The sequence below is a fragment of the Myotis brandtii genome, unplaced genomic scaffold, assembly GCF_000412655.1.
Source record: "Myotis brandtii unplaced genomic scaffold, ASM41265v1 scaffold573, whole genome shotgun sequence".
NCBI classification, from domain to species: domain Eukaryota; kingdom Metazoa; phylum Chordata; class Mammalia; order Chiroptera; family Vespertilionidae; genus Myotis; species Myotis brandtii.
In genome coordinates this window covers 1344878-1371929 of record NW_005370145.1, presented here as the reverse complement: position 1 = coordinate 1371929, position 27052 = coordinate 1344878, and the positions used below count along the sequence as shown (strand labels likewise).

Below are 27052 nucleotides of genomic sequence, written 5' to 3'. Positions count from 1 at the left end.
CCCCCCCCCCCCGCCGCCCGTGCACAAATTTTTGTGCACCGGGCCTCTAGTATATATATAAAAGCTTAAGCAACCAGTCGACCAATTGCTATGACGTGCACTGACCACCAGGGGGTAGATGCTCAACACAGGAGCTGCCCCCTGGTGGTCAGTGCTCTCCCACAGCGGGAGCAGCACTCAGCTGACCGATGGGTGCCAGACACAGAGCTCACGGCTTAGCCAGCCTGAAAATGGCCCTCAGCCCCTCACCCAGACTGGCCAGGCACCCCAGGGGGGACCCCCTACCCTGAAGGGGCTGTGGCCAGCCTGAAAACAGCTATACTATACTGCCAGAGATTGCATCAAGCCTATCAAGCAGGGGCAGCAGGCGCAGCGGGGCCTGGATGAGCAGGCTGGCGGTCTTTCGGGCACTTCTATACTGCTATACTATACTACCAGATAGGATAGTATAGTATAGTATAGTATAGCAGTTCTATACTATAGTATAGCAGTTCTATACTGCTATACTATAATATACTAACAGCTATACTATACTACTAGAGATTGCATCGAGCCTATCAAGCAGGGGCAGCAGGCGCAGCGGGGCCTGGATGAGCAGGCTGATGATCTTACAGCAGTTCTCAACCTGTGGGTTGCAACCCTTTGGGGGTTGAACGACCCTTTCACAGGGGTCGCCTAAAACCATCGGAAAACACATATATAATTACATATTGTTTTTGTGATTCATCACTATGCTTTAATTATGTTCAATTTGTAACAATGAAATTGGGTGTCACCACAACATGAGGAACTGTATTAAAGGGTCGCGGCGTTAGGAAGGTTGAGAACCACTGGTCTAGTAGTTACTATAAAGTGCAGTCTTCAGTGTGCAGCTTAGTGAATATGTGTACACCAGACCATTGCCATTTTGAATGTCACCCTGCTGCTTTCTCTTCTCAGTGGAGGCCTCTGGGCATTGTTGTCACGGCCTTTTCTATGATCCAATAGATGCCCACAAATCGGGCACAGAGAGCCGATTCTCCTGCATCTTGGGCATGTGAACATTTTGGGGAAATAAAAAGCAAAAGGTTTTTAAAACACATGCTTTTATTCTTCTCTGCCACAATTTTTATACCTCGTCTTTGACATGGGAGAATTGGCCTTATGTTCATTTGTTTAAGAAATAGAAAATCTGATTATCACTTGGTTACTCCTTTACGCTTAATTTGACATGATTACCTATCATATTGCCTCGTAGAGAAAGCAGAACTCACAGTTAGTAGGTAAACATTTTCACAAATTTTTACCAAAACTACCCGCCCTTGAAGTGTGTGGCTGTTGGTCCCACGGCTTGTGCAGTGTCTCCGTATGCTGACTGCCTCCCTAGATGGCATCTCTCCTCATCTGTCCACAAGCTTGTGCTGCTGCACTCACTGTGTCTCGCCTTCCCTGCTGGAGAGTGGGTTTGACTCGTTGTCCTCTTCCTCTTTATGTTCACCAGTGGATCGGATTGTGGGCCTGGATCAAGTCACTGGTATGACGGAGACAGCTTTTGGCTCTGCCTATAAAACCAAGAAGGGCATGTTTCGTACCGTCGGCCAGCTCTACAAAGAGTCTCTCACCAAGCTGATGGCGACTCTCCGCAACACCAACCCCAACTTCGTTCGCTGCATCATTCCAAACCACGAGAAGCGGGTATGTGTCCAGCACGTGCTGGGATCGGACACTGAACGAGGTCGGGGTAGAGCGGTTCAAAGATAACACTCTCCTTTGCTGGTCAGGCTGGGAAACTGGACCCGCACCTCGTGCTGGACCAGCTGCGCTGCAACGGTGTGCTGGAAGGCATCCGCATCTGCCGCCAGGGCTTCCCCAACCGGATCGTGTTCCAGGAGTTCCGGCAGAGGTATGGGCCGCGCGCTCACCTTTTCCACGTGCCTCGCAGCATGAGGTTGGGAGGCACCTGGAGAGATGAGGTATGGGCCGCGCGCTCACCTTTTCCACGTGCCTCACAGCATGAGGTTGGGAGGCATTCTTTTCCTGTTCCCTGGAGAGTCCGATTTCTTCACATGTAGGAAAGGCTAATCCTTATTACCTTCACTTTTGGTCAAGACTATTGAGGGCCTGCTTCATGGGGAGGTCGTGCTGTGACTGCTGTGGTGCTTCAAAAACTGCTCTGTCTGCAGGGTCAGCTGAGGCTTACAGTTGCTCATTTAAACAGTTCCATTTGGGGCTTGAACTTTTTTTGTTGTTTTTGTTAATTCTCATCTAACAGTATTTTTCCATTGATTTTTAGAGAGAGTGGAAGGAAGGAAAGGAGGGAGGAAGTTTACAGCATTTTTAGAGAGAGTGGAAGGAAGGAAAGGAGGGAGGGAGGGAAACATCAATGTGAGTGAGACACATCGATTGGTTGCCTCCCATACTCACCCCCACCAAGGCTGAGCGAACCTGCAATCCAGATATGTGCCCTTGACCTGGAATTAAAGCCCAGACACTTCAGTGCTCAGGCTGATGCTCTAACCATGGAGCAACACCTACCAATGCTAAACATAATTATTATTTTTTAATATATATTTTTTATTGATTTCAGAGAGGAAGGGAGAGGGGGAGAGAGAGAAACATCAATGATGAGAGAGAATCATTGATCAGTTGCCTCCTGCACACCCACTACTGGTGATGGAGCCCACAACCTGGGCATGTGCCCTTGACCGGAATCAAACCCAGGACCCTTCAGTCCACAGGCTGACGCTCTATCCACTGAGCCAAACCAGCTAGGGCCATAATTATTTTTTAAGCTGATATTTTAAAATACAGTCATGCCCCCATAACAATGTTTTGGTTAAAGACAGGCCACACCCTAGTCAGTTTGGCTCAGTGGATAGAGCATTGGCCTGCAGAGCAAAGGGTCCCAGGTTCGATTCTGATCAAGGGCACGTACTGTGGTTGTAGGCTCCTCCCCGGCCCAGGCCCTGGTTGGGTCACGTGCCAGAGGCATCCAATCAATATGTTTTTGACATGGGAGAATTGGCCTTATGTTCATTTGTTTATTTTAAGAAATAGAAAATCTGATTATCACTTGGTTACTTCTTTAATTTGACATGATTACCCATCATATTGCCTCATAGAGAAAGCAGAACTCATAGTAGGTAAACATTCACAAATTTTTACCAAAACCTTTTGGCTGCTTTTCTTACAGATACGAGATCCTCACTCCACCCAACTTCGTTCGCTGCATCATTCCAAACCACGAGAAGCGGGTATGTGTCCAGCACGTGCTGGGATCGGACACTGAACGAGGTCGGGGTAGAGCGGTTCAAAGATAACACTCTCCTTTGCTGGTCAGGCTGGGAAACTGGACCCGCACCTCGTGCTGGACCAGCTGCGCTGCAACGGTGTGCTGGAAGGCATCCGCATCTGCCGCCAGGGCTTCCCCAACCGGATCGTGTTCCAGGAGTTCCGGCAGAGGTATGGGCCGCGCGCTCACCTTTTCCACGTGCCTCGCAGCATGAGGTTGGGAGGCACCTGGAGAGATCGATTTCTTCACATGTAGGAAAGGCTAATCCTTATTACCTTCACTTTTGGTCAAGACTATTGAGGGCCTGCTTCATGGGGAGGTCGTGCTGTGACTGCTGTGGTGCTTCAAAAACTGCTCTGTCTGCAGGGTCAGCTGAGGCTTACAGTTGCTCATTTAAACAGTTCCATTTGGGGCTTGAATTTTTTTTTTGGTGTTTTTTTTGTTTGTTTTTTGTTAATTCTCACCTAACAGTATTTTTCCATTGATTTTTAGAGAGAGTGGAAGGAAGGAAAGGAGGGAGGGAGGGAAACATCAATGTGAGTGAGACACATCGATTGGTTCCCATACTCACCCCCACCAAGGCTGAGCGAACCTGCAATCCAGATATGTGCCCTTGACCTGGAATTAAAGCCCAGACACTTCAGTGCTCAGGCTGATGCTCTAACCATGGAGCAACACCTACCAATGCTAAACATAATTATTATTTTTTAATATATATTTTTTATTGATTTCAGAGAGGAAGGGAGAGGGGGAGAGAGAGAAACATCAATGATGAGAGAGAATCATTGATCAGTTGCCTCCTGCACACCCACTACTGGGGATGGAGCCCACAACCTGGGCATGTGCCCTTGACCGGAATCAAACCCAGGACCCTTCAGTCCACAGGCTGACGCTCTATCCACTGAGCCAAACCAGCTAGGGCCATAATTATTTTTTAAGCTGATATTTTAAAATACAGTCATGCCCCCATAACAATGTTTTGGTTAAAGACAGGCCACACCCTAGTCAGTTTGGCTCAGTGGATAGAGCATTGGCCTGCAGAGCAAAGGGTCCCAGGTTCGATTCTGATCAAGGGCACGTACTGTGGTTGTAGGCTCCTCCCCGGCCCAGGCCCTGGTTGGGTCACGTGCCAGAGGCATCCAATCAATATGTTTCTCTCTTCCACTCTCTCTAAAAGATCAATAGAAAAATATCCTCAGGTGAGGATAAATAAATAAAGACAGGCCACATATATGACAGTGGTCTCATAGATTATAATGGAGCTGAAAAATTCCTAGTGACCTCACAGCCATTGTAAGGTTACAGCACAACACATTCCTCATGTGTTCATGGTGCTTCTGGTATAAACAGACCTGCTGAGTTGCCATTCATATAAAAGTACAGCACATACAATTATGTACAGTATATAACAGTGGTTGCCAACCGGTGATCCGTGAGGTCCGAAAGGTTGGCTACCGCTGGTGTATAACATTTGATAATGTAATAAATGACTACAGATTTATGTATTTACTATACTTCACTGTTTATCATTATTTTAGAGGGTACTCCTATTTTTTAAAAATGTTGTTGTAAAACAGTGTGCCATGTTTTATTGGCAGCAGCCTCACTATCTCATGTTTCCCGCATGTCTGATTACATCATCTTCTCTGTGCTTCATTTAACTCAAGTTTTGTACAGTAACATGAACAGGCTTGTAGCCTAAGAAAAATAGGCTATACCATGCAGCCTAGGTGTGCAGTGGGCTATACCATCTAGGTTTGTGTAAAAATAACAGAAATGGATGCAATAGAAATGAATGAAAACTTATGATGGGAAATTGGTTTTTTTAATGTATTGCATAATTTTCTTTAATATTTAGTTTGCTTTTTTCTCCTGTCTTTGTTGTTCCATAAAGTAAACAAGCCTGCCATCATAGGATGGCCCTTTCTCCCACTGTTCCAGAGGGAATCCCGTTGAGCAATTATTCCAGCTGTTATGGGTTTGGGGGAACTTGTATTATGGCCTCATTGTATGATAAACAGTCGGGTAGACTCTCCTTTTTTTATGGGTAGGAGAAAAAGGAACATAATTGACATCCAGAGGACAAAGTTGATGGTGTAGCCAGGATTCATCTTTAATATAGCCAACTACCTATTTGCTCCACTTTATTTTTATTGAGGTGTAACTACATAAAGCACACAAATCTTTTTTTCTAATTACACTTTACATTCAATATTATTTTGTATTAGTTTTAGGTGTAGAGCATAGTGGTTAGATAATCATATGCTCTACCAAGTGGTCCCCTGATATATCCAGTACCCACCTGGCGCCATACATCTACTAGGCTACACTAATAAAAGAGAAAGTGCTGTTTCCTCTCCAAGCAAACTGGGGCTGCTGGGTTGAGAGGAACCTCCTATTTTTGACTCCAATTTCCTAAGAGACTCTTGAACTGGCCTGGCAGTCACCTCTTCCCACCCGTGACTCACGGCGCATGGGTGCATGCGTAGCTGGCATTTTCAGGTGACGTCTCTTGTCCTGGCCCCTCCTCTCTGCGTCCCGGTCGTGGGTCCCAGGGACCTAGGAAGAGGTGGAGGTGTGTAGAAAGGCTCTTAGCCACAGAGATCATAGAGGAGCCATTTGTTCAGTGGCCCGTGTTTCCTGAGTTAATTCCCCTGGTGTGTGAAGTGAAGACAGGCCAGGGATGCACGGTGCGTCCTGTTGCCCGTGGGACACTTTCAAGGGGAAGACGCCCTGGCCAGGGAAAGCTTCCATTGTACACGGTGTTTGCATGGTGATGACAGGCACATCCGTCCCTCTCCACCTCCGTTTGCTCAAGTTTAAATCCGTTAAGACAGCGAATCCCCCTGCTCTGACTTCTTGCCCAACAAATGATTGGCAACCTGCCTATTTGCCAGTTTTCTATAGCAAGAAAATGTGCTGTCTGGCCAACATAACTATTCTAGTCCTTATAAACTCATCTACACTAATAAAAGAGAAAGATGCAAATTGACCGTACCTTCATGACACCCACCAGCCAATCAGGAGTGGGTATGCAAATTAACCCAACAAAGCTGGCTGGTTAATTTGCATGTGCAGGGGCCGAGCAGCCAGGGGTAGGGTGGGATGCTTGCGTCGTCGCCATGTGGGAAAGCGGAAAGGCGGCTCCGAGTTGGAAGGAAGGCAGAAAGGTGGCTCCGGGGGCAGCAGGCGCAGCGGGGCCTGGATGAGCAGGCTGGCGGTCTTTCGGGCACTTCTATACTGCTATACTATACTACCAGATAGGATAGTATAGTATAGTATAGTATAGCAGTTCTATACTATAGTATAGCAGTTCTATACTGCTATACTATAATATACTAACAGCTATACTATACTACTAGAGATTGCATCGTGCTATGATGTGCACTGACCACCAGGGAGCAGATGCTCAACACAGGAGCTTCCCCCTGGTGGTCAGTGCGCTCCCACAGCGGGAGCAGCGCTCAGCTGACTGATGGGCGCCAGACGCAGGGCTCACAGCTGGCCGCCACAGCCCAGAGATTGCATCAAGCCTATCAAGCCGCGGCAGCAGGCACAGTGGGGCCTGGATGGGCAGAAGCAACAGGCGGCGTTGGACTGCCAGTTTTGGCCCGATCCCCACAGGCCACGCTGAGGGACCCCATACACCCAGCCTCTAGTAGTTACTATAAAGTGCAGTCTTCAGTGTGCAGCTTAGTGAATATATGTACACCCAGACCATTGCCATTTTGAATGTCACCCTGATGCTTTCTCTTCTCAGTGGAGGCCTCTGGGCATTGTTGTCACGGCCTTTTCTATGATCCAATAGATGCCCACAAATCGGGCACAGAGAGCCGATTCTCCTGCATCTTGGGCATGTGAACATTGTGGGGGAAATAAAAAGCAAAAGGTTTTTAAAACACATGCTTTTATTCTTCTCTGCCACAATTTTTATACCTCGTCTTTGACATGGGAGAATTGGCCTTATGTTCATTTGTTTATTTTAAGAAATAGAAAATCTGATTATCACTTGGTTACTTCTTTAATTTGACATGATTACCCATCATATTGCCTCATAGAGAAAGCAGAACTCATAGTAGGTAAACATTCACAAATTTTTACCAAAACCTTTTGGCTGCTTTTCTTACAGATACGAGATCCTCACTCCAAATGCTATTCCTAAAGGCTTTATGGATGGCAAACAGGCTTGTGAACGAATGGTAAGCTTTTCTTGATTTTTCTGCTTTGTGGACTATTGATACAATCTTTTCCGACAGCAAAAAATAAATGAACTCTTTCGCTTTTAGATCCGGGCTTTAGAATTGGACCCAAATTTGTACAGAATTGGACAGAGCAAGATATTTTTCCGAGCTGGAGTTTTGGCACATTTAGAGGAAGAACGGGATTTAAAAATTACCGACATCATTATCTTCTTCCAGGCCGTTTGCAGAGGTTACCTAGCGAGAAAGTAAGTGGGCAATCATAAAGGGGGTGGGAGGTGTCTCTTCTGTGACAGATCAAAAGAAGGACATAGTTAATAGAGCAGGACTACAGACCGCCAGCCAGGGAACGGGAGGGACCCTGTCGCACTGTCGGCATTGCCTCAGACCCGCGGTGTGGGACGTGGTAAATGGCAGCCACTGTCAGGCAGCATCTCTGAAGAAAGGGGAGGGCGTCCGTGATGCGTGCCTGAGGCTGGCTGGGCGGCTCATGAACTGACCTGGGCTCCAGCAGCAGCCGGTTCCCGTGGTGTCACTGAGGGCTTGATTGGATACATGGACCCACTCCGTGTCTTAGCCAAATAAGAATGGTTGCCTTTAGGAAGTGGTCTCATGACAACCGCCGTTAAGACACGCTTTTCTTTACGTGACGAGTTTTTCCTGCTGTCCTTCAGGGCCTTTGCCAAGAAGCAGCAGCAGCTCAGCGCCCTGAAGGTCCTGCAGCGGAACTGCGCCGCGTACCTGAAGCTGCGGCACTGGCAGTGGTGGCGCGTCTTCACGAAGGTGGGCTGCGGGCTCTCCACGGAGCGGCGATCGCCCAGGGACCACCCTCTGGCAGGAGACGTGATGATAAACTGCTTAATTTTGTCACAGGTGAAGCCGCTCCTGCAAGTCACTCGCCAAGAGGAAGAACTTCAGGCCAAAGATGAAGAGCTGCTGAAGGTGAAGGAGAAGCAGACCAAGGTGGAAGGGGAGCTGGAGGAGATGGAGAGGAAGCACCAGCAGGTGTGTGCGCTGGCTTCTTACAGGGGCACACGTCCCAGCTGACGTGAGCGCCCCCACTGGCAGGAACTCGCACACGTTTCATTGTGGTTGCTGTACCCGCATGCCATCTTAGTTGATGCGTATCTGTCACTCCTTTCCAAAGCGTAGGCATTCGAGAACAGACAACACATCCGTTATGCCCTGCATTTGTCTTTATATGAACCAAAGTCAGCCTTGACTCTTGCATTTTGTCTTTGTTGTATTTGAACACGCAGATGAGCATGTCTGCTTATCAGACATGTATTTGCACCTGTTTTCAATGAGACTCCCAGTGTTATCACCGTCCTGTCACTGCTCATGGGGGAAATAGAAAAAGGTAAAAGGATGAGATGGTGCAAGGCCACCACCTGCCTCTCCGCAGTGACAGTGGTCTCCAGTCCATGTCCCTTCCCAGGCAGTGGTGCTTCATGACAAATAGAGGCTCAAGAACTGTTTATAGATGACAGTGATAGAACTGGAGTGTTCAAGGCCAAAAAGATTAATAATAAAGGCCAAAAAGTCACTTGATACCAAACAGCTTTAGCAGTCACCATAAACTTTATTACATTTGAGTGTTTTCCCTCTCCTGTTTTTCTGTCCCTTCATAAATTATCTTAATAGAAGAATGGGAGTTCTTAAAATAGCATGAGTTTAATATGCTACAACTTGAGACAGCAGAAACAACTAAAGTGTTTTCATCTGGCTTATTTTGCTACAGCCAAAAACATGCTTGAAAGTTTTGCCAGTGGCGGTAATATATTTGTAACTTTCCATTTCTTTGGTGCATTGACCACTGAGATCTTGGTGACTGTACCTTGCGTGTGTGCTAAAGGCAAGTCCTAGTCCTGGGCGCTGTGTTGTGATTGCAGCTCTTAGAAGAGAAGAACATCCTTGCAGAGCAACTGCAGGCGGAGACTGAGCTCTTTGCTGAGGCAGAAGAGATGAGAGCCAGACTCGCTGCTAAGAAGCAGGAGCTGGAAGAGATTCTGCATGACTTGGAGTCGAGGGTGGAAGAAGAAGAAGAAAGAAACCAAATCCTCCAAAATGAAAAGAAAAAAATGCAAGCGCATATTCAGGTATCTGTGATCACTTTTATTTAGAATTCTATTTTGGGTTTTCCAAGTGAACCTATTGAATGAATAGAAGCTATGGGTTTAGATTCTTAATGTGTATTTTTTTATTGTTGTTAATCCTCACCCGAAGATATTTTTTCCATTGATTTTTAGAGAGAGAGGAAGGAAGGGGGAGAGACAGAGAGAGAACACTGATGTTGTGAGAGAGACACATCAATTGGTTGCCTCCCACACGCGCCCTGACCAGGGCCGGGGATCGAGCCTGCAACCCAGGTATGTGTCCTTGACCAAAATCAAACCCAGGACCCTTCAGTCCACGGGCCAATGCTCTATCCACTGAGCCAAACTGGCTAGGACTCTTAATGTGTATTTAGGGCAAGAGGAGTCTAGGTTATAAGTACCTACTCTAAAAGATGACCATCATTCGGAGCGCACAAGTAATAGATTTCTTCAAGCAGATTTATTGTTTTGAAGAAGAATCTTTTTCATGTTCTGATGTGGCATCTTACAGTATGCAAAGTGACTCAAAGTAGAACTCCCAAGGTCTGTAACCTTTTGTAGGGAACATAATTTGTCCTTTGTGTTGTCATTAATAATTTTGCGCTCACTCCATTCATTAGGCATGTATGAGGTGGTTTGGTTCATAAGAAATGCTTAGCACTGACATAGGAGGTGGCCAGGAATCAGAATAAAACACTCAGTCCTTGCTGGTGGCTACTTTCTTACAGATACAAACTGTACAGGAAGCACAGCTATCGCTGTGGGTGAATTCTCACACACACAGTAGTTGCTCTGCGCGTGCCCTCGGACACACCCCCCTCTCTTTCTCCTGCCTCCCTCCCTCGGCCTATCCAACATGCTCCGAGTGTCAGGGCATCTGTATCTGCCACCTTCGCTTCAAACTAAGCTCCCTTTCCTCCATGTCTTCCCCTTAATATTTTCTTACCCCATAACTTATTACAAAACACAGATAATTCAGATGTTTGTCAAAACCACAAAGGGTATATTATTTCCTTGGCAGATACCCCATACAGTAAATCATCGGGACACTTTCCGTTCTTCAACGTACACAGCTTTCAGATAACCCATAATAAGTTAACAGAATATCACAAAAGCTGTAAAAAGTGAAAAACCTTTAATTATCAAGTCTAATCCTAGACTTTATTCAAAGAATCAACCAATGGAAGCCATCTAGCTACCTAACATTGAGGGGTTATTAAACCAGGGCAATGCTATACTGTTCTAAATGTTTATTTTCATGGGCACTTATAATATCTTGATAGAGATAGTTGCAAAATAGTATACACAATGGATCTAATTTAAGGTATTTACAGAACATAAATTTATATGTAGGATTTTATATGGGAATATGCAGATCCAGAATCACACCAACAACAGTGTTTCCCTGGGGGCATTACCAGCAGTTTTGATTTTCTGTTCTCTTTGTTCATTTCAGTAATATGTTTTACTCATGGGGGAAGGACCCCGAATTCACCTCTAATTCCCCAACCTACTTTTTAATATAAACTCTACATTTTAACAACTTCCAATAAAATACTTGCATTTCTCTACTTTACTTAGAAAACAAATATGTCCTTGTAGAAATAGGGTGTTTTTATTTTGGTTTGGTTTTTCAAGGCTTTTATCTTTCCGTTCTTTACCAGACTCTCTTATAATTCTAGGGTTTTGCACTGTTAACTTATTCTCTCTCTTTGTGACATGTAAACTCATTCAAACACATTCTAAAAATATTTACGGTAATATTGTTATTATTAAGTGTTCTTGTTTTTCCTCATGAAATACCAGAGGTTCACGCTATTAACTGCATGGGCCGTGGGAAGATCCAACCTTGTTGCCCCCTTACTTTTCTTTTTTTCTCTGAGGTTTGGTCCCAGTGTGCAAATCTTATTTGGATTTTAATTCAAACAAACTAATGTATGTTTAAGTGGCCTTTATCTTTTAGTGATTCCTACCGCCTGGTTTTCCAAATGAAATGTGTTTTGGATTTGCTTCAAAATAATGCTAAGGGAGAAGGTGGAGGCACAGAGGAAGTGAGGTTGGCCATGAGCTGATGCTTGTTAAGGCTGGGCTACTGCATCTGTGTGGGGCTCATTGTGCTGCTCTGTGTCCTTCATATCTGTGTCTGAGGTTTATACAATAAAAAGTTAGTCTTTCGCAAGGGTTTCGTTTCAGAATCAACCATGAGTAAATTATTTAACCAAAGTTATCCTTGACACTTTCTTAAATTGACCGTACATTGCTTTGTATGTACAACCTTGTGCAATCAGGTATATGTTATTTCGTACAATAATGTCAGCATATGAAATAAAGAGGAGCCTGTTATGATAAAAGTATGTGTAAACACCAGAAGCCCACCCAGTTTGGTGACGTGCTTCTGTGGTGAAAGGAGACAGCCCACTGCCAGGCCCTCTCCTCTTTCAATTGTTATGTTCTGTTCTCTCAGCTTGTGGCCAAACATATAGAGTAGAAACAGATACGTATGTGTTTGATGTAGTTCTATATTATTCATATTTCCCTGTGTTACTAATTCAGAAATAGGAAGTTTAATTACTATATGTTATCCTATTTTATAAATAAAATGCCAACTTTTAATTACCAAGACTTTTATGTAGTGTGTTCATAGTTCCTCAATATTACACATATTTAGCTCTGGCTGGTGTGACTCAGTTGGTCGGAGCATCACCCCAGACTCTCTTATATTTCTAGGGTTTTGCAAAAGGTGGCGAGTTCAATTCCTGGTCAGGGCACATACCCAGGTTGCAGGTTCCATTCCTGGTCTGGGTGCATATGGGAGGCAACAGATCAATGTTTTTCTGTCAATGTTTCTGTCCCTCTGTCTCTCTCCCTTCCTCTCTCTCTAAAAATCAATTTTTTTAAAAATTTCACTTTTTTATATGAATCACATCTGTTACTATTTCCTGACATTGCTGGCTTAACAGAAATGCTTGTTTTCAAAGCTTGCTGCACTTTCTCGTGCTGGCTTCCAGAAGGATTGACCCAGTTTGTACGTTAACCTGTGGTTCATACAAATGTCTGTTTCACATAACTGCATTTCATATTTTTAAAAATATCCTTGCCAGCCCTAGCTGGTTTTCTCAGTGGTTGCAGGCTCATTCCCCAGCCCCAATCGGGGTGCGCACGGGACGCAACCAATCGATGTGTCTCTCTCATAGATGCTTCTCTGTGTCTCTACCCTGTCCTTCCATTCTCTAAAAATCAATGGAAAAATATCCTTGGGTGAGGATTAACAAGTAGATACATATGTATACATATATATCCTTGCCATCTGAGCATCACAAATTAGTGTTTGTGGGTTTTTGTTTTGTTTTTTCACGAATCGGCATTTCACGATGCATCCCTTGGTTATTTTTTTTTTTTAATATATTTTATTGATTTTTTACAGAGAGGAAGGGAGAGAGATAGAGAGTTAGAAACATCGATGAGAGAGAAACATCGATCAGCTGCCTCCTGCACATCTCCTACTGGGGATGTGCCCGCAACCCAGGTACATGCCCTTGACCGGAATCGAACCAGGGACCCCTTAGTCCGCAGGCCGACGCTCTATCCACTGAGCCAAACCGGTTTCGGCATCGTCCCTTGGTTATTCATGGCCGGGTTTGGTGGGATGGTGCAAGCTGACCATGTGTTCACAGGACCTGGAGGAGCAGCTGGACGAGGAAGAAGGGGCCCGGCAGAAGCTGCAGCTGGAGAAGGTGACGGCCGAGGCGAAAATCAAGAAGATGGAGGAGGAGATTCTGCTTCTTGAGGACCAAAACTCCAAATTTATCAAAGTGCGGATGTTTCCCTCCCAAGCTGCTATAGAATACGGGAATATTTCTGTGGATGCTGTCATGAAAGGGGCTTTAACCAAAAATTCTACAAAGATTCCAGATTCGTTCATCTTCTCCCTCAGTCTCTACCTGTATAGGTTTCTAAAGACACAGTCACAATGTAATGTTTTAAATCCACTAAGCATCCTTATAGTCCTTTAGACTTTCACTTGTGCCCTTTGTGCAAGTCGATCATTCATCGATGACTTGTCCTTGGGGCCCAGCATTCATTCGTCAGCGCTGGTTGTGGGAATCTGAAGGCCGGCGGCTGGGCCAACCCTGAGGGGTCAGCACCAAGATGATGAGCCTGCCGCCTCTTTGGAGGATGTGACCTGTTGGGGAGGCAGGGCCGGTTGTGTTCTAAGTTATACCAAACCCGAGTTGTTACTTTGAATGCCTTTTCTGAGGCAGTTTTTTCTGTTCAGGAAAAGAAACTCATGGAGGATCGCATTGGTGAGTGCTCCTCTCAGCTGGCTGAAGAGGAAGAAAAGGCAAAAAACTTGGCCAAAATCAGGAATAAGCAAGAAGTGATGATCTCGGATTTAGAAGGTTAGTGTTTGGGGCTAGAAAAATGTAGGACCGGGACATAGGAATGTTTAGATTTTACTTTAATCAGAACATGATAACAGAGGATGCATGGTGATTACTAATAGCCTTCGGTTTGTGTTTATTAAAACAGATCTAGTCACCACAATTTGTGATAGAATAGCAATAAATTCTTTTTAATTCACTTTTTAATATTAGATCCCGTGGTGAAACACGGTGCCCTTTGTGGCCATACTTGGGATCGAAGTCATGTTTGAGCTGTTCAGGCCCTTGGACTTGGTGGGTCTGATCCAGAAAGTGCGCCTGGGCTCCGCTTCACGACGGGACCGCTTCCTGCAGGGACAGAAGGGCCGAGGGTGACAGTGCCCACGCCAGTGGCAAAAGATAGTCAGGCATCCTGGGGGTTTTTGCAAAATCAGTCATGGCTTTCTTCAAAGAGAGAGAGAGAGAGAGAGAGAGGGAGAAAAGGGTGGATGTTGGGAAGAGCATAGGAAACCTTCCCTTCGGCGAGCAGCTGCGGGCGGTCTCCCCACGAGGGGAAGAGCCGATGCTTAACACCCAGCATCGTGAGGGCCGTGGGTCCTGCAGGGCGTGATTGCTCTTTCCAAAGCATTGCTTCTATAAGGGGGAGAAAGGAGTTTGTTTGTTTGTTTTTAATATTTAGGGCTTTGCGGTCTTTTTTTTTTTTTTAAGTATAGATCAGAGGTTGGGGAACCATTTTCCTGCCAAGGGCCATGTGGATATTTACAGCATCATTCACGGGCCATACAAAATTATCAACTTAAACATTACTCTGCTATATTCGGTCATTCACTTAACTAACTCACCCCAGTGCCTCGGCAGGGCCAGAGCAAGTGATTTGGTGGGCCTTTCATCACCTGCGGGCCAGACGTTCTCCACCCTGGTATAGACACAAGAAGGGCTGCCGTAGGAAATTACTTTCAGAGGCCGTTTTCCCAGTGTGTGGTCCCTCCTGGGGAAGGGCACCTGCAGCAGAGGTGCTGCTCCCTGTGTGATAGGCCAGCGATGCTCGGCCTCATCTCCTAGCATTGGGTTCCCGCTGCAGAGCACAAAGGCTTACAGGTTCCGTTGTTGTGAAAAGGCATCCAAGTGGAACAGGTCGCTGCTGTTGATTAAGGAACCATTGCCAAGTCCAAGAGGGGAGGGCAGAAAGCTGCAGAGCCCTCTGCCCTCTCTCCCTCACGTGTGGGAACGGCTGTCTTGGTTCAACCAGGGATTCCCCATGAAAGGGAGTGGGTGACAGGCCGTTGCCCACACTGCCAGCCTCGGCCGGGCCCCTCTGCAAACCCGGGCACAGCGATGGGCGCACCATGAGAAACTTTCCGATCGCTTCGCTCTAATAGCGTGCCCACTTCCCATGAAAGGACGTCCTTAGAACCCACCCAGCTTCTTCCTTAAAATACCCTCCTCCCACCAGTGATCTGCCTTCAGTTGGGTTTTGAATGACTCATTGGTACAGTGTTATCAGTGTTAAGAAGGCAAGGACATGCTTTTAAATAAAATAGCTTCTTTTTTACTTTAATCAGTTTGCATTTGGAGTTTTTCACGTGGCGTGTCCCTCAGTGTGTTGAAGGTCTGTGTCTTGCCTTAAAGAACGCTTAAAGAAGGAAGAGAAGACCCGTCAGGAGCTGGAAAAGGCCAAGAGGAAACTGGACGGCGAGACGACTGACCTGCAGGACCAGATCGCTGAGCTGCAGGCCCAGATCGACGAGCTCAAGGTGCAGCTGGCCAAGAAGGAGGAGGAGCTGCAGGGCGCGCTGGCCAGGTCCGCCCCCCAGAGCCCGTGGGACTGTGCTGTGTGGGCTTTCTGTCCGTGTCGGTGCAGACCCACACCTGGGAGGGAACACGTCATTTCCGAGTTGTTGGGTGCGGCATCCGAACCTAAAAACCCAGGAGCACGTCATTTATGTCAGGGCAGCAAGAAAACCTAAGCCGTTCTCAGAATTCACACTGAAACTCACTAGACTCCTCAGGAAATTCTTGGAAATTCACAGCAGAAAAAATGACCGTCACAGCAAACGTTTGGTTTCTGTCCACGTCGGTGTGTTCGAGAAGTTTAGAGAAATCACTTCAGAAAGGATACCCACCCCATACACTTGAAGCATGATTTGCTATTCAGTTCTAGACCATTAGAAACCATATGTAGTAAATATATTTATATCTAATACTTTCATTTCTTTAAAAAGAATAACTGTTTGGCTACATAGTCATAGGACTTAGAGTTTATAATTTATTATAATCAAAATCTATAACAGACATTTTTCTGTCCTCTACCACTGTTACTCTGACTTTGGCCAGATTTCTGCCTTTTCATTTACAGAGGGGAGAGCTAGATTCTAAAGTTAAAGTTCTCACCACTCACTGTCATGGCTGTCAGCTTCCCCTCGCTCATCACCAACATCCCAACTATGCCCAGTGAGGTATCTACCACATCCAACCACACCAGCAAGAAGATGCGGATGGGAGAGAGAGCGTAGGTGGGAGGCCTGGCGGCGGCGTGTCTCCTCTGCTGTGTGTTCTAAGGACTTTTCTGATTTTGCCGGTTCACTGTAGGAGGGCACCAGTTTGGTAGGCTAGACTGCTACCTTGAGCAGTGTTCTAAGGATAACATTTTACTTTATAGGGAATTTTTTCAGGTTCTAATCATGAAAGTGATTGTCTTATCTCTTAATGGAGATAGTTAGCCCTTTGCAAAGGGGGCTGGGCTCGATTCTGATTCTGGCTTTGCCAACCAGCTTTCGGGCCTGCAGGTCACTCACTGCCCGTGCGCCTCCGTGCCTGCCGGGCAGGCCCTGTGCCGCGCCAGGCTCGTGCCACGGCAGAGGCTGGGTAACCGGGTCTCCCTGTGGAGAGGTGCAGGGGCGGTCCCGCTGGGGAGCAGCCCTTCCGCGCCCCGGCTGAGTGCGGCCCGGGCCTGGCTGTTCTCACAGGGGCGACGATGAGACGCTGCACAAGAACAACGCCCTGAAGGTGGTGCGGGAGCTGCAAGCCCAGATCGCCGAGCTGCAGGAGGACTTTGAATCCGAGAAGGCTTCACGGAACAAGGCAGAGAAGCAGAAACGGGACCTGAGTGAGGAGCTGGAGGCTCTGAAAACCGAGCTGGAGGACACGCTGGACACCACCGCCGCCCAGCAGGAGCTCCGGTGAGCGAGGCCGGCGCCCGCGGGGCTCCGCACGAGAGCGGCTGACCTGGCGGGTTCGCTGGCCTCTTCAGGAGATGGTGTGCGTTCTTTAGGTTGTATTGTAAGTGTCCCCTCTCCGTCCTGGAAATAATGGCAGGTAGAACAGTAACAAAGTAACAGTGGTTAGAAGCAAGCCAGCCTACGCGGGTAGGTGGATGGACCGACAGACTGAGGTGCCCAGGGAGCTGTGATCAGAAAGCCTGTCAGTGCTGGGTATCTAAGGGAAATACGGACAGACACACCCACCGAGGCTGGAAGGAGACTGGCTTAGACCATGTGAGAGAGAGAGGATGGAGGACTAGCTGGGACAGACCCAGAGGAGGAGGTACAGGGGTGGCACGCATCTGCTGGCAGCACCACTGGTGAGCGAATAGATGGGAGGGAGGTACGTGTTCAGGACAAGGAGAGGAAGGTGAGGACAGGCACTCGGGGCAGGGGCAGGGGCAGGGGCTGTCACAGATGAGCCAGCCGCCAGGTGCGGGCAGAAGAAAGTGACAAGCACAGGCGAGGGAGCACAGCTGGCGACATTGCACGCGGCCTCCGCGTGTCAGCCAGAGTCGCAGAGAGCGATAGCCGCGAGCTGTGAGCAGAGGCAGCCTGTGGCTCTTGCTGGCGAGAGAGAGAATTCTCCTAGAAGCCGAGGTGTCGTCTCCCAGATGGCTGTCTTGGCCTCTTCCTGACCATCTGCTTCCCCCTCAAGACTCACGCGGCCAGGTGCAGGGCCCAGCTCAGGGAGCCCCAGCTCACTGTGGCTGGCAGGTTTGGCTGGCTGCTTGCAGTGTGCACTCGCGCACACACACACACACACACACACACACACATACACACACGCCTGCCAGCTGTTCCAGGGTGTGGTAGCCCATCGTGCTAAGAAGGAGGCTATGGGCAAAACAAGGACAAGGAGTCGTTAGTGAAGTCAGGCGGTCAGAGAGGTGGGAGGACCTGAGGACCTGGGGAGGCGGTGTGCTGGGGGAGCCAGTGGTGCCCTTCCCTGGAAGACGGAGCCTGCAACGTGCTCACCTGGGTGCTGGGACCCGGAGAGAACCACGTCCCCGCGTCTGCAGAGCAGGCTTCCTGGTCGGGTTGCAGGTGACAGGAGAGGGTTCAGGGGTGGAGAAGCAGTGGTGGGCCTAGAACACGCCAGGGACCTGCCACGGATCCCTAAGACGGCAGCGAACGGAGGCTGTGTCCCCAAAGAGGGCCCTGTCTCGGTTGGAGCCCATCTGAGGCTGGAGGCTCCCTGCCCACCTCAGCGAGTAACCCTGCTTGTAGGAGTTCTAAGTCCCGGCCTTCTCTAAAATGTCTGCTTCTTTTAAATTTGGAAACCACAGAACTAGACTTTGTTGAAATATTTCTTCTCAGCTAGTCTTTTGAGCACAATAGAAAAAGGCATTCTGATCACTTCTTCCATTCAACTCTTAGAAAATACATATTTTTAAGACAGTACAATTGATGCATGCATGTTAATTAAAGCCACGGCTGTCCTCAAATATAGATTCTGCTGTGTGAGGAATTACCGCGGCCTGCAACTCAGATGTGCTAGTGTTCGTGTGTCCTTCTCTCTGGCTGAGGACCCCCGTGCCCTGCCTCTCCAGCTGTGTATCACATGATTGGCATAAAGGGAACGGGCTCAGCAAGTCAGGACCCTCACTGGGCTCCATCTTCATTGGCATTTTAGCTCTTTAGGACTTAGGATGAAGATTGGCGGGGGGCGGGGGGGAGAGACATGCCAGACAGATGCATATTCACCGTCAGGCACCGTGGCTGAGCGAGGCTGGACCACAAGGAGTCTTTGCAGATTCCTTTTGTCTGGCTACCTGCCACCCCAGAGCTGGCAGCTGCCTGGGCCCCTTCTCTCGGCCCAGCTGACCTCTGCCCTCCAGATCCCACCACTCCACCAGCAACGACAGGACAGTGCGTCCACACGGGAGTCAGCGTGCAAGTCACTGTTCTAACTGTTCCTGGTTTAGTGTGGAGAGTGAAGTGGTTTTAATATAGAGCAAGGTTGCCAGAGCTCTGCTTCAGGATGATTCTAAGTTAAATTCGTGGTGTTAATATGGCACTTAGCTTAGTGGTTTCAGTCGTTGACAAGCTATATGCTTAAAGACAGTGTTCAGATCCACCCACTTAAAGAGTGACTTGGGCCCTAGTCGGCTCAGTGGACAGAGCATCGGCCCGCAGACTGAAGGGTCCTGGATTCGGTTCTGGTCAAGGGCATGTACCTAGATTGCAGGCTCGATTCCTGGTCCTGGGTAGGAGGTCACCAATCGGCGTCTCTCTCACATCAATGTTTCTCTCTCTGTCTCTCCCCCTCCCTTCCACTCTCTCTAAAAAATCAATGGAAAAATATCGTCAGGTGAGGGTTAACAAAACAAAAAGAGTGACTTGGGGTGAAGGCTTTTCTAGTTGGTGAAATAACATTGGTTTTTCAAGTTACCCAAATGTTATAACAAATTATAAAAAAAGTCAGAAAGCCAACTAAAAGCATTTGATAACAATGTGACCTTCATTCGGTGACTGCAGGTTGGATAAAGCCACCGGGCCTCCCGGGCTTCCCAGGTCTGTGGTCTGGGACCTGCCGTGTCTCCTCTCAGCTTCCAGAGACCCTTGAGCCTGGCATGCGGCCTCCGCCTGCCTCCTGCCTCCTGTCCGGCCTCCACGTGGCCGTGCCGGGCAGACGGGAGGATTAGTGACTGCAGCTCCCACGCTGTCAGAGAGGCTCCTGCTTCTCTCAGGTGCAGCGTCCGGACTGGTTTGACCTCCAACCCCCTCAGCTTCCGAAAGCCTCTTGGACTCACCTTCCCAGCCTCACTGAAGTGTGGCTGGCGCTGCAGCAGGCAGCCTGGCGCCCGTGTCAGCCGCTCCTGCCCTGTCGTGCGGCAGGGCTGCCGGAGCACCGTGGAGCCCTCAGGGCTGTCCACTGGGTCTCCAGCACAGTCAACTGTGGAGGGGAGCAGGCTGCTTCCGGAAGGTTCCCCGCACCACAGTTAGGGGCGCGCCAGCCTATTGGAAAATAGCGCCACAAATAATAAAGTAATGGATGTAGCATTTTTTTAAAGCATCACTTCTTTTTAATGTTTCCTTGATTTTTAAAAAATAAGTTTGTATTGATTTCAGAGAGGAAGGGAGAGGAAGAGAGAAAGAAACATCAATGATGAGAGAGAGTCATCGATTGACTGCCTCCTGCACACCCCCTACTGGGCATCAAGCCCACAACCTGGGCATGTGCCCCGACGGGAATCACCATGACCTCCTGGTTCATGAGTTGGTGCTCAACCACTGAGCCACACAGGACATAACAAATTAATTTTTAATTTAATTAGCCAGCTAATTCTGAGCTGCTTTCTCTAAAACACATTTCTCCAGTACAAAACGTGAACAGGAAGTGGCGGAGCTGAAGAAGGCTCTTGAGGAAGAAACTAAGAACCATGAAGCTCAGATCCAGGACATGAGGCAGAGACACGCGTCGGCCCTGGAGGAGCTGTCGGAGCAGCTGGAGCAGGCCAAGCGGGTGAGGGCGCCCTGCCCCGGAGAGCCGGGCCGGCCAGACCCCCTCCTCCCCACCCTCGCCCCGCAGTGTCCACTCCCCGCCTCTGCGGGCGCTGTGGCAGCTGCTTTCTGACGGCACCTGCTTTCTTCCCAAGAGCGGTGGGCCCAGCCACCATCTGGAAGCACATTTCCTCCCAGGGCCGCCTCTCACTCACCATCCTTCTCCGACGTCTCAGCTCAAGCAGCTGAGCAGTTTGAGGTCTTCCTCCCACTCATGTGCTGCCAGCGCGTCATCGTGTCCATCTGTCCCACCCCCACCCCCAACCCCACCCCGATATTTCACGTGTTCCTTATGCGCGTCTCTCCCTTGGCCCCCCTGCCTCTGACCTCAAGCCGCTGTACACATTGCTCCCTCTTGTGTGTCTCTAACACAGGCTTTCCCTCCTGATGAAACTAATTTCATTTACCCTCTGACTCAGCCTCCCTGGGCAGCGTTTCCCAGTCATTATCCTTTCCTCCACGCTCTGTGCCTTTGCTCCGACTTCCCCAGTGCTCTCTCCTCCTGCCCACATACCACCTTCCAGTTTATACAGTGACAACAGTAGCAGATACTGACATTCCCATCAGTATGTGTCTGTCGCTGCTAAGTGCTGTCACAGTGTGCGTCAGTCACGTGCACTGCCTTCTTAACCTTCATTACTGTCCTATAGGTTAGTCTCTGTCATTTTCACTCAAAGACGAGGAAACTGAGGCCCAGTCTCGTTAGAAAATTAAGCCAGGATCACACAGCTAGTAAGTGGAAAGGCAGGTGGAGGCCAGGCAGGAAGGCCACAGAGCCCCATGCCACCCCCAACTAGAGGGCTTTGAAAGCCTATCCCATGTCCCATGTCAGCCTACTGTGACCACCTTGCACCAGCACACACTGCTCACTCGTTTGTCACAACCACCTGAGACTTCGCAGAGCTCGCTTCAGACAAGGAGGACATGAATGACTCGTTACTCTTTGGACAGGATGTGCTCAGGGTGTCGCCCCCCAGCCTGCACTGACAAGGATAAATTACACAGTGCAGTGAGCCCCTAAATATCTGCACCCACTACCCCAAGCAGTATGCACACGTGTGTTCCTTCTACAGTACTCTCCACACAGCATAGCGGATGTTTCAGTCATTCATTCAGTGTTGACTCAGGCTCACTGTGTCAGGCGCAATCCGACAAACCAGCAAGCGGTGCCTCTCATGGCGTGTAATAAAGATACTGTTTTTCCCTCCCCCTCCTAGTTCAAAGCAAATCTGGAGAAGAACAAGCAGGGCCTGGAGACAGACAACAAGGAGCTGGCGTGTGAGGTGAAGGTGCTGCAGCAGGTCAAGGCCGAGTCTGAGCACAAGAGGAAGAAACTGGATGCCCAGGTCCAGGAGCTCCACGCCAAGGTCTCCGAGGGCGACCGGCTCCGCGTGGAACTGGCCGAGAAAGCGAACAAACTGCAGGTGAGCCCCGGCGACCACCGCGCATGCCCCACATGCCCCAGCTCGGCACACAGCTCCCCCGCTCCCCGCGGCCCTGCCACCCTGAGAGACCGCAGCCGATGTGCTGTTCAGTGCCTGGCGTCGCATCCACCTCAATGTCCCAGCGTAGGTCCCTCGGGTGCATTTCTGTGGTTGAGTTAAACTGCACTTAGGAATGAGACAGCATGAGTTGGCCTGAGCCTAGAGAATTCACAGTGAATCATAGACGTAGTTCTTTCACTGGTTTCAAGTACAACTTCAGCTTCTCCATCAGTCTAGTCAATAAGAGAGCAGGAACAATGGGCAAAAAAAATTGCACCTAGTCTTGGGGAAGGCTTGTGAAACTGGGATTTTGACACTGTGGTTAAGTGTAAGTTAACACAGCCTTCTCTGGAGGACAGTGGCAGTTTTGGTGCCACGAGCCTTGAGAATATGATACCCCTGCCCAGTGACTTCACGGCTAGAGGTCTGTCCCAGGGAAACCATTAAGGATGTGCACGCAGATTCCAGTCAGACTGTCCACTGCAGAAGTGTGCATAGAAGAATATAGCTGGAAGTATAATTGTTTTTATTGTTTGCACACTTAATGTGCAAACAATAAAAACAATTCAGTAGGAGTGTCTGTTGGTGCGAAAGATGTAATTACATGTGCTGCACTGTAACAATCAGAGCGTGTGGCGTGGAGACCCGGGGCCCGGCGTGCGGCCCTATAACAGCGGTGACTGACCACGGTGAAAGGCCCTCAGAGAGCAGCGCTGGCCCCTCAGCTGCAGGGGAGCCCAGAGACAGCGCCCAGGTGTGACTAGGGGCCGGGCACGGGCGCCCTCTGCCTGGCACAGACCAAAATGCCAGATCCAGAGGGAAGCAGGTGTTCGGCATAGACCAGTGTTCACACGAATGTGTGAAGTGGGAGGCCCTGCCCGCCCGCTTCACGACTCATCACTGGGAAGACTCCCAGGAACCCCGTGCTCCTGCTCCTGGTTGAGGCACAGCCAGCCGTTTGTCACGTGGGGAACGTAGGAGCCTCCCAAAGTCTAAGTTCCCTGACGCCGGCCAAGGGCCGCCTCGCGAGCGTCTCTCTGTAGCGGAATTGGGTGTGATGCTCAGGTGCTCACAGACCCACGCTTTCCTCAGAGCCCCCATGCGTGCGCCCTGCAGTTCCAAGCTCCCTGTCCTCTCCGTGGGGAGAGACGACGTCCTTGTCTGTGACAGCTGGGACAGTGCCTGCCCACGTGGGCACTGTTGGGAGGTGACAGGCTCTCGGTGAGAAAGTCCTCCTTAACCGAGTTGGCGGTCCTCCCCCAACGCTGCTTTATGCTCACGTGAGAGTGGTGGTTCTGGGCCGTTTATCTGCTCACTGACGGATTGCATGTAACTTTGCTCCTCCTCGCAGAATGAACTGGATAACGTCTCCTCTCTCCTGGAAGAAGCGGAGAAGAAGGGCATTAAATTTTCTAAGGATGCAGCTAGTCTTGAGTCTCAACTGCAGGACACACAGGTATTCCAGGGGGAGCGAGGGGCCTTTAATAACGCTGCTATTTCCGGAATCGATGTGTGAATTGCCTTCGGGTTTCTGGTGACTTCTGTCTGGAGCCACTTGCACTGACAGCCATGACATTCGGGAGCCCCTGAAGCTCAGGCTCAGTGCGGAGCCAGGTTCTGTCGCACAGGCGCGCGGGCCAGGCGGGGGCGCTGCCTGGGGCGTGGCTCGCCCACAGCGTCCTGTTGCACACACGTGTGTCGCTGGCCAGTTCAGTGAAGCGGTTTTGTTCTAGTTGAAATGTCAATACGCTGACCTAGGAGAAATCCATTTTGTAAAAGGGTGTGTTGAAGCTTGCTTATCGTACTTTCATGAGACTTGTGTTAAATTAGTGGTTAGGATGGCAGTTAGGTTAACGACCATGATAATATGAACATAATGTAGCAACTTTCTTGGAGTTTTACATCTTATTTTTGTTAAATTTTCAGACTTTCTATGGAGCGTATTTGCCAGGTTCTGGGCTGGGTGCTGGGGATACAGGTTAAAGATCGAGACACACAGGAGTGGCACCCGGAGGTAGTGGGACAGGGCCACTGTACTTGGGGCCTTCTCTGTGCCGAGACCCCTCCTGGCTGGTGAGGGACAGAGGGCCGCTCGCAGAAAGCTGCCTGTGCCTCTGACCGTGTTAAGTGGGAAGGACCTGTTTGCACTTACATTTTAGAAAAATTACTCGGGCAGAAAGTATAAAGGAGAAGCAATTGAAGGGTTGCCCAGTCCTGGAGGTAGTCATCCTCCTGAGAAATGCCAGTGCCGGGGTGGGGTGGGGCGGGGCGGGGCGGGGCATGGCATGGACAAAAATGGGGTCTAGAAGTGAGGAGGTGCCGGAAGGGGAGGCGTCTTGGCCACGTGCAGGTTCCTGGCCTGGGCTCTGGGTGGACAGAGGATGCTGCCATTCTTCCTGAATGAGTTTGAAGCAGAATTTGTGTTAAGAGCTTTTTTAACAGTGATGGCCAACCTATGACACGTGTGTCAGAGGTGACACACGAACTCATTTTTTTGGTTGATTTTTCTTTGTTAAATGGCATTTAAATATATAAAATAAGTATCAAAAATATAAGTCTTTGTTTTACTATGGTTGCAAATATCAAAAAATTTCTATATGTGACATGGCACCAGAGTTAAGTTAGGGTTTTTCAAAATGCTGACACACCGAGCTCAAAAGGTTCGCCATCACTGTTTTATAACGTGATCACATGTGTTTTTAAATCTTTTCTGTTTGTTAATATCACTGGGTATTTTGCATACACTGAGGCCCTCTGTGCTTTATGACGTGCATTTTTAATGAGGTCTTTTGTGGGGGTGATTAAGGTAACTGAAGTACCGACCTTTTATAAAATAAACAGGAGCTTCTTCAGGAAGAAACACGCCAGAAGCTGAACCTGAGCAGCCGGATTCGCCAGCTGGAGGAGGAGAAGAACAGCCTGCAGGAGCAGCAGGAGGAGGAGGAGGAGGCCAGGAAGAACCTGGAGAAGCAAGTGCTGGCCCTGCAGTCCCAGGTGTGTCCTCAGGAGGCGGTGGTGGCCTGGGGTGCGTGTTAGCAGCTCGTGTCCCCGCTGTGCTGGATTGCTTCAGCTCACATGGGACCGTAATTAGGTTGCACTAAATAAAGCCCATTAAGTGGTTTTTCTTTGACCCAGCCAAATGCCGGTGCTGTGCTGGCTCTGATATTGGAAGCATTTAAATTAAAGACACAGGCCCTGGCCAATGTGGCTCAGTTGATTGGGCGTCATCCGCGCACCAAGGGGTTGCTGGTTCGATTCCTGGTCGGCACGCCCATGTCGCAGGTGTGACCCCAGTGGGGGCCGTGCAGGAGGCAGCCGGTGGATGTTTTGCTACCATATCTGTGTTTCTCTCTCCCCCCCCCCACTTCCTCCCTCTGAAAATCAATAAAAAATATTTTAAAATAAAATAAAGACACAGGACTGTGTCAACTATGTAAGGTTTTAATCCCATCATCACTTTGTAGATTATTAGCTAAGAAATTAAGTTACAGTCTGAGATTAATTTGCTCAAAATCAAATAGCATTGATTTGTTATTTCTTCCCACAAAATATTGAAAACACGTTTTTTCTTTTTTCCTCAAATGTGAAAATCAGTTGACTTCTTTACTATTGATCTTTTTTTCTTGACGTAAAACCTAGTTGACTGACACAAAGAAGAAAGTAGATGATGACTTGGGAACAATTGAAAGTTTGGAAGAAGCCAAAAAGAAGCTTCTGAAAGACGGGGAGGCGCTGAGCCAGCGCCTGGAGGAAAAGGCGCTGGCCTACGACAAGCTGGAGAAGACCAAGAACCGCCTGCAGCAGGAGCTGGACGACCTGATGGTGGACCTGGACCACCAGCGCCAGATCGTCTCCAACCTAGAGAAGAAGCAGAAGAAGTTTGACCAGGTGGGTTCTTGCTCTGCGTCCCGTCTCCCTGACTCCAGAGCCAGTGCCGCCGTCCTTTCCTCCGGGCAGAGCTCTCGCTCCTATTTTAGTTTAAAATAATGTTTTCCTATTGGAAAGCAATATACCCTTACAGCAAAATTGGAAAAAGCAGAAAAGGAAAAAAGGGAACACCCATAATCTTGCAGCAGTGTTCTCAGCAATAGGTCAGACATGATGGGTGCGTCCACGTTGCTTTTGAACTTGTTTTTAACCTTTCCCGATGCCATTCCGTGCAGTTGCTGGCAGAAGAGAAGAACATCTCTGCTCGCTACGCGGAAGAGCGGGACCGCGCGGAAGCGGAGGCCAGAGAGAAAGAAACCAAAGCCCTGTCGCTGGCCCGCGCCCTCGAGGAGGCCCTGGAGGCCAAGGAGGAGTTCGAGAGGCAGAACAAGCAGCTCCGGGCAGACATGGAAGACCTGATGAGCTCCAAGGACGACGTGGGCAAGAATGTGAGTCCCTGGGCTGGCCCCTTCACCGGGGGAGCAGGCAGCTCCTTGGGGGGCCGGGGGAGCTGGGAGGGCCTGGCCCATGGCTAAGCACGGGGTTAGAGTCTTCTGGAACAAACGGCCAGGTTTCCTGCCGCCTGTTCCGGGTGTGGCGTTCCTGTAGCAGCACCTGCGGGTGGTGGAGACTTGTTGATTCTTGTCCCTTTCACGGGCCCTCCCGCCCTGACCTGCTCTGGCGGCCCTTTCACTGGAGGGGCTCGGTTCCTGAGTCAGCAGGTGGTTACCAAGCACGAGGGCTGCTCGGAGGGAGGCAGGTGGGATCTCTCCGCCCGAGTGGGGCCTGGAGGGGAGCGACTGGGCCTTCCCGGTGAGCCGCGTGTCTTCCCTGAGGACTTCAGGTGCACCGGGGACGTGCTCAGTCTGGGAGTTTCGGGGAACTGTTTCTCCTCCCCCCACCACCTCGCCCACAGAGCCGTGCTG

General features: G+C 49.1%; 1 protein-coding gene and 1 long non-coding RNA gene across 2 annotated transcripts in view; one reads left to right on the top strand and one right to left on the bottom strand.

Moving 5' to 3' along the window:
- The window catches only part of MYH10 (myosin, heavy chain 10, non-muscle), a 145718-nt gene that overhangs the window by 104996 nt on the left and 13670 nt on the right, over nucleotides 1–27052 (top strand). Inside the window, exons 20-36 of the mRNA XM_014549811.1 lie at nucleotides 1308–1674; nucleotides 1761–1882; nucleotides 7401–7470; nucleotides 7558–7718; nucleotides 8145–8253; nucleotides 8344–8475; nucleotides 9363–9569; nucleotides 13241–13378; nucleotides 13843–13966; nucleotides 15578–15749; nucleotides 16915–17127; nucleotides 20533–20677; nucleotides 21933–22139; nucleotides 23551–23655; nucleotides 25041–25193; nucleotides 25839–26087; nucleotides 26363–26575. Of these exons, the coding sequence (XP_014405297.1) occupies nucleotides 1308–1674; nucleotides 1761–1882; nucleotides 7401–7470; nucleotides 7558–7718; nucleotides 8145–8253; nucleotides 8344–8475; nucleotides 9363–9569; nucleotides 13241–13378; nucleotides 13843–13966; nucleotides 15578–15749; nucleotides 16915–17127; nucleotides 20533–20677; nucleotides 21933–22139; nucleotides 23551–23655; nucleotides 25041–25193; nucleotides 25839–26087; nucleotides 26363–26575 (2887 nt within the window). The remainder of the gene's footprint in view (nucleotides 1–1307; nucleotides 1675–1760; nucleotides 1883–7400; nucleotides 7471–7557; nucleotides 7719–8144; nucleotides 8254–8343; nucleotides 8476–9362; nucleotides 9570–13240; nucleotides 13379–13842; nucleotides 13967–15577; nucleotides 15750–16914; nucleotides 17128–20532; nucleotides 20678–21932; nucleotides 22140–23550; nucleotides 23656–25040; nucleotides 25194–25838; nucleotides 26088–26362; nucleotides 26576–27052) is intronic.
- Nucleotides 14116–15571, bottom strand: LOC106728236. Its single transcript, XR_001364514.1, has 2 exons — nucleotides 14903–15571; nucleotides 14116–14581 (listed from the first exon to the last, which is right to left on the bottom strand). It is a non-coding gene; the product is annotated as an uncharacterized LOC106728236 (long non-coding RNA).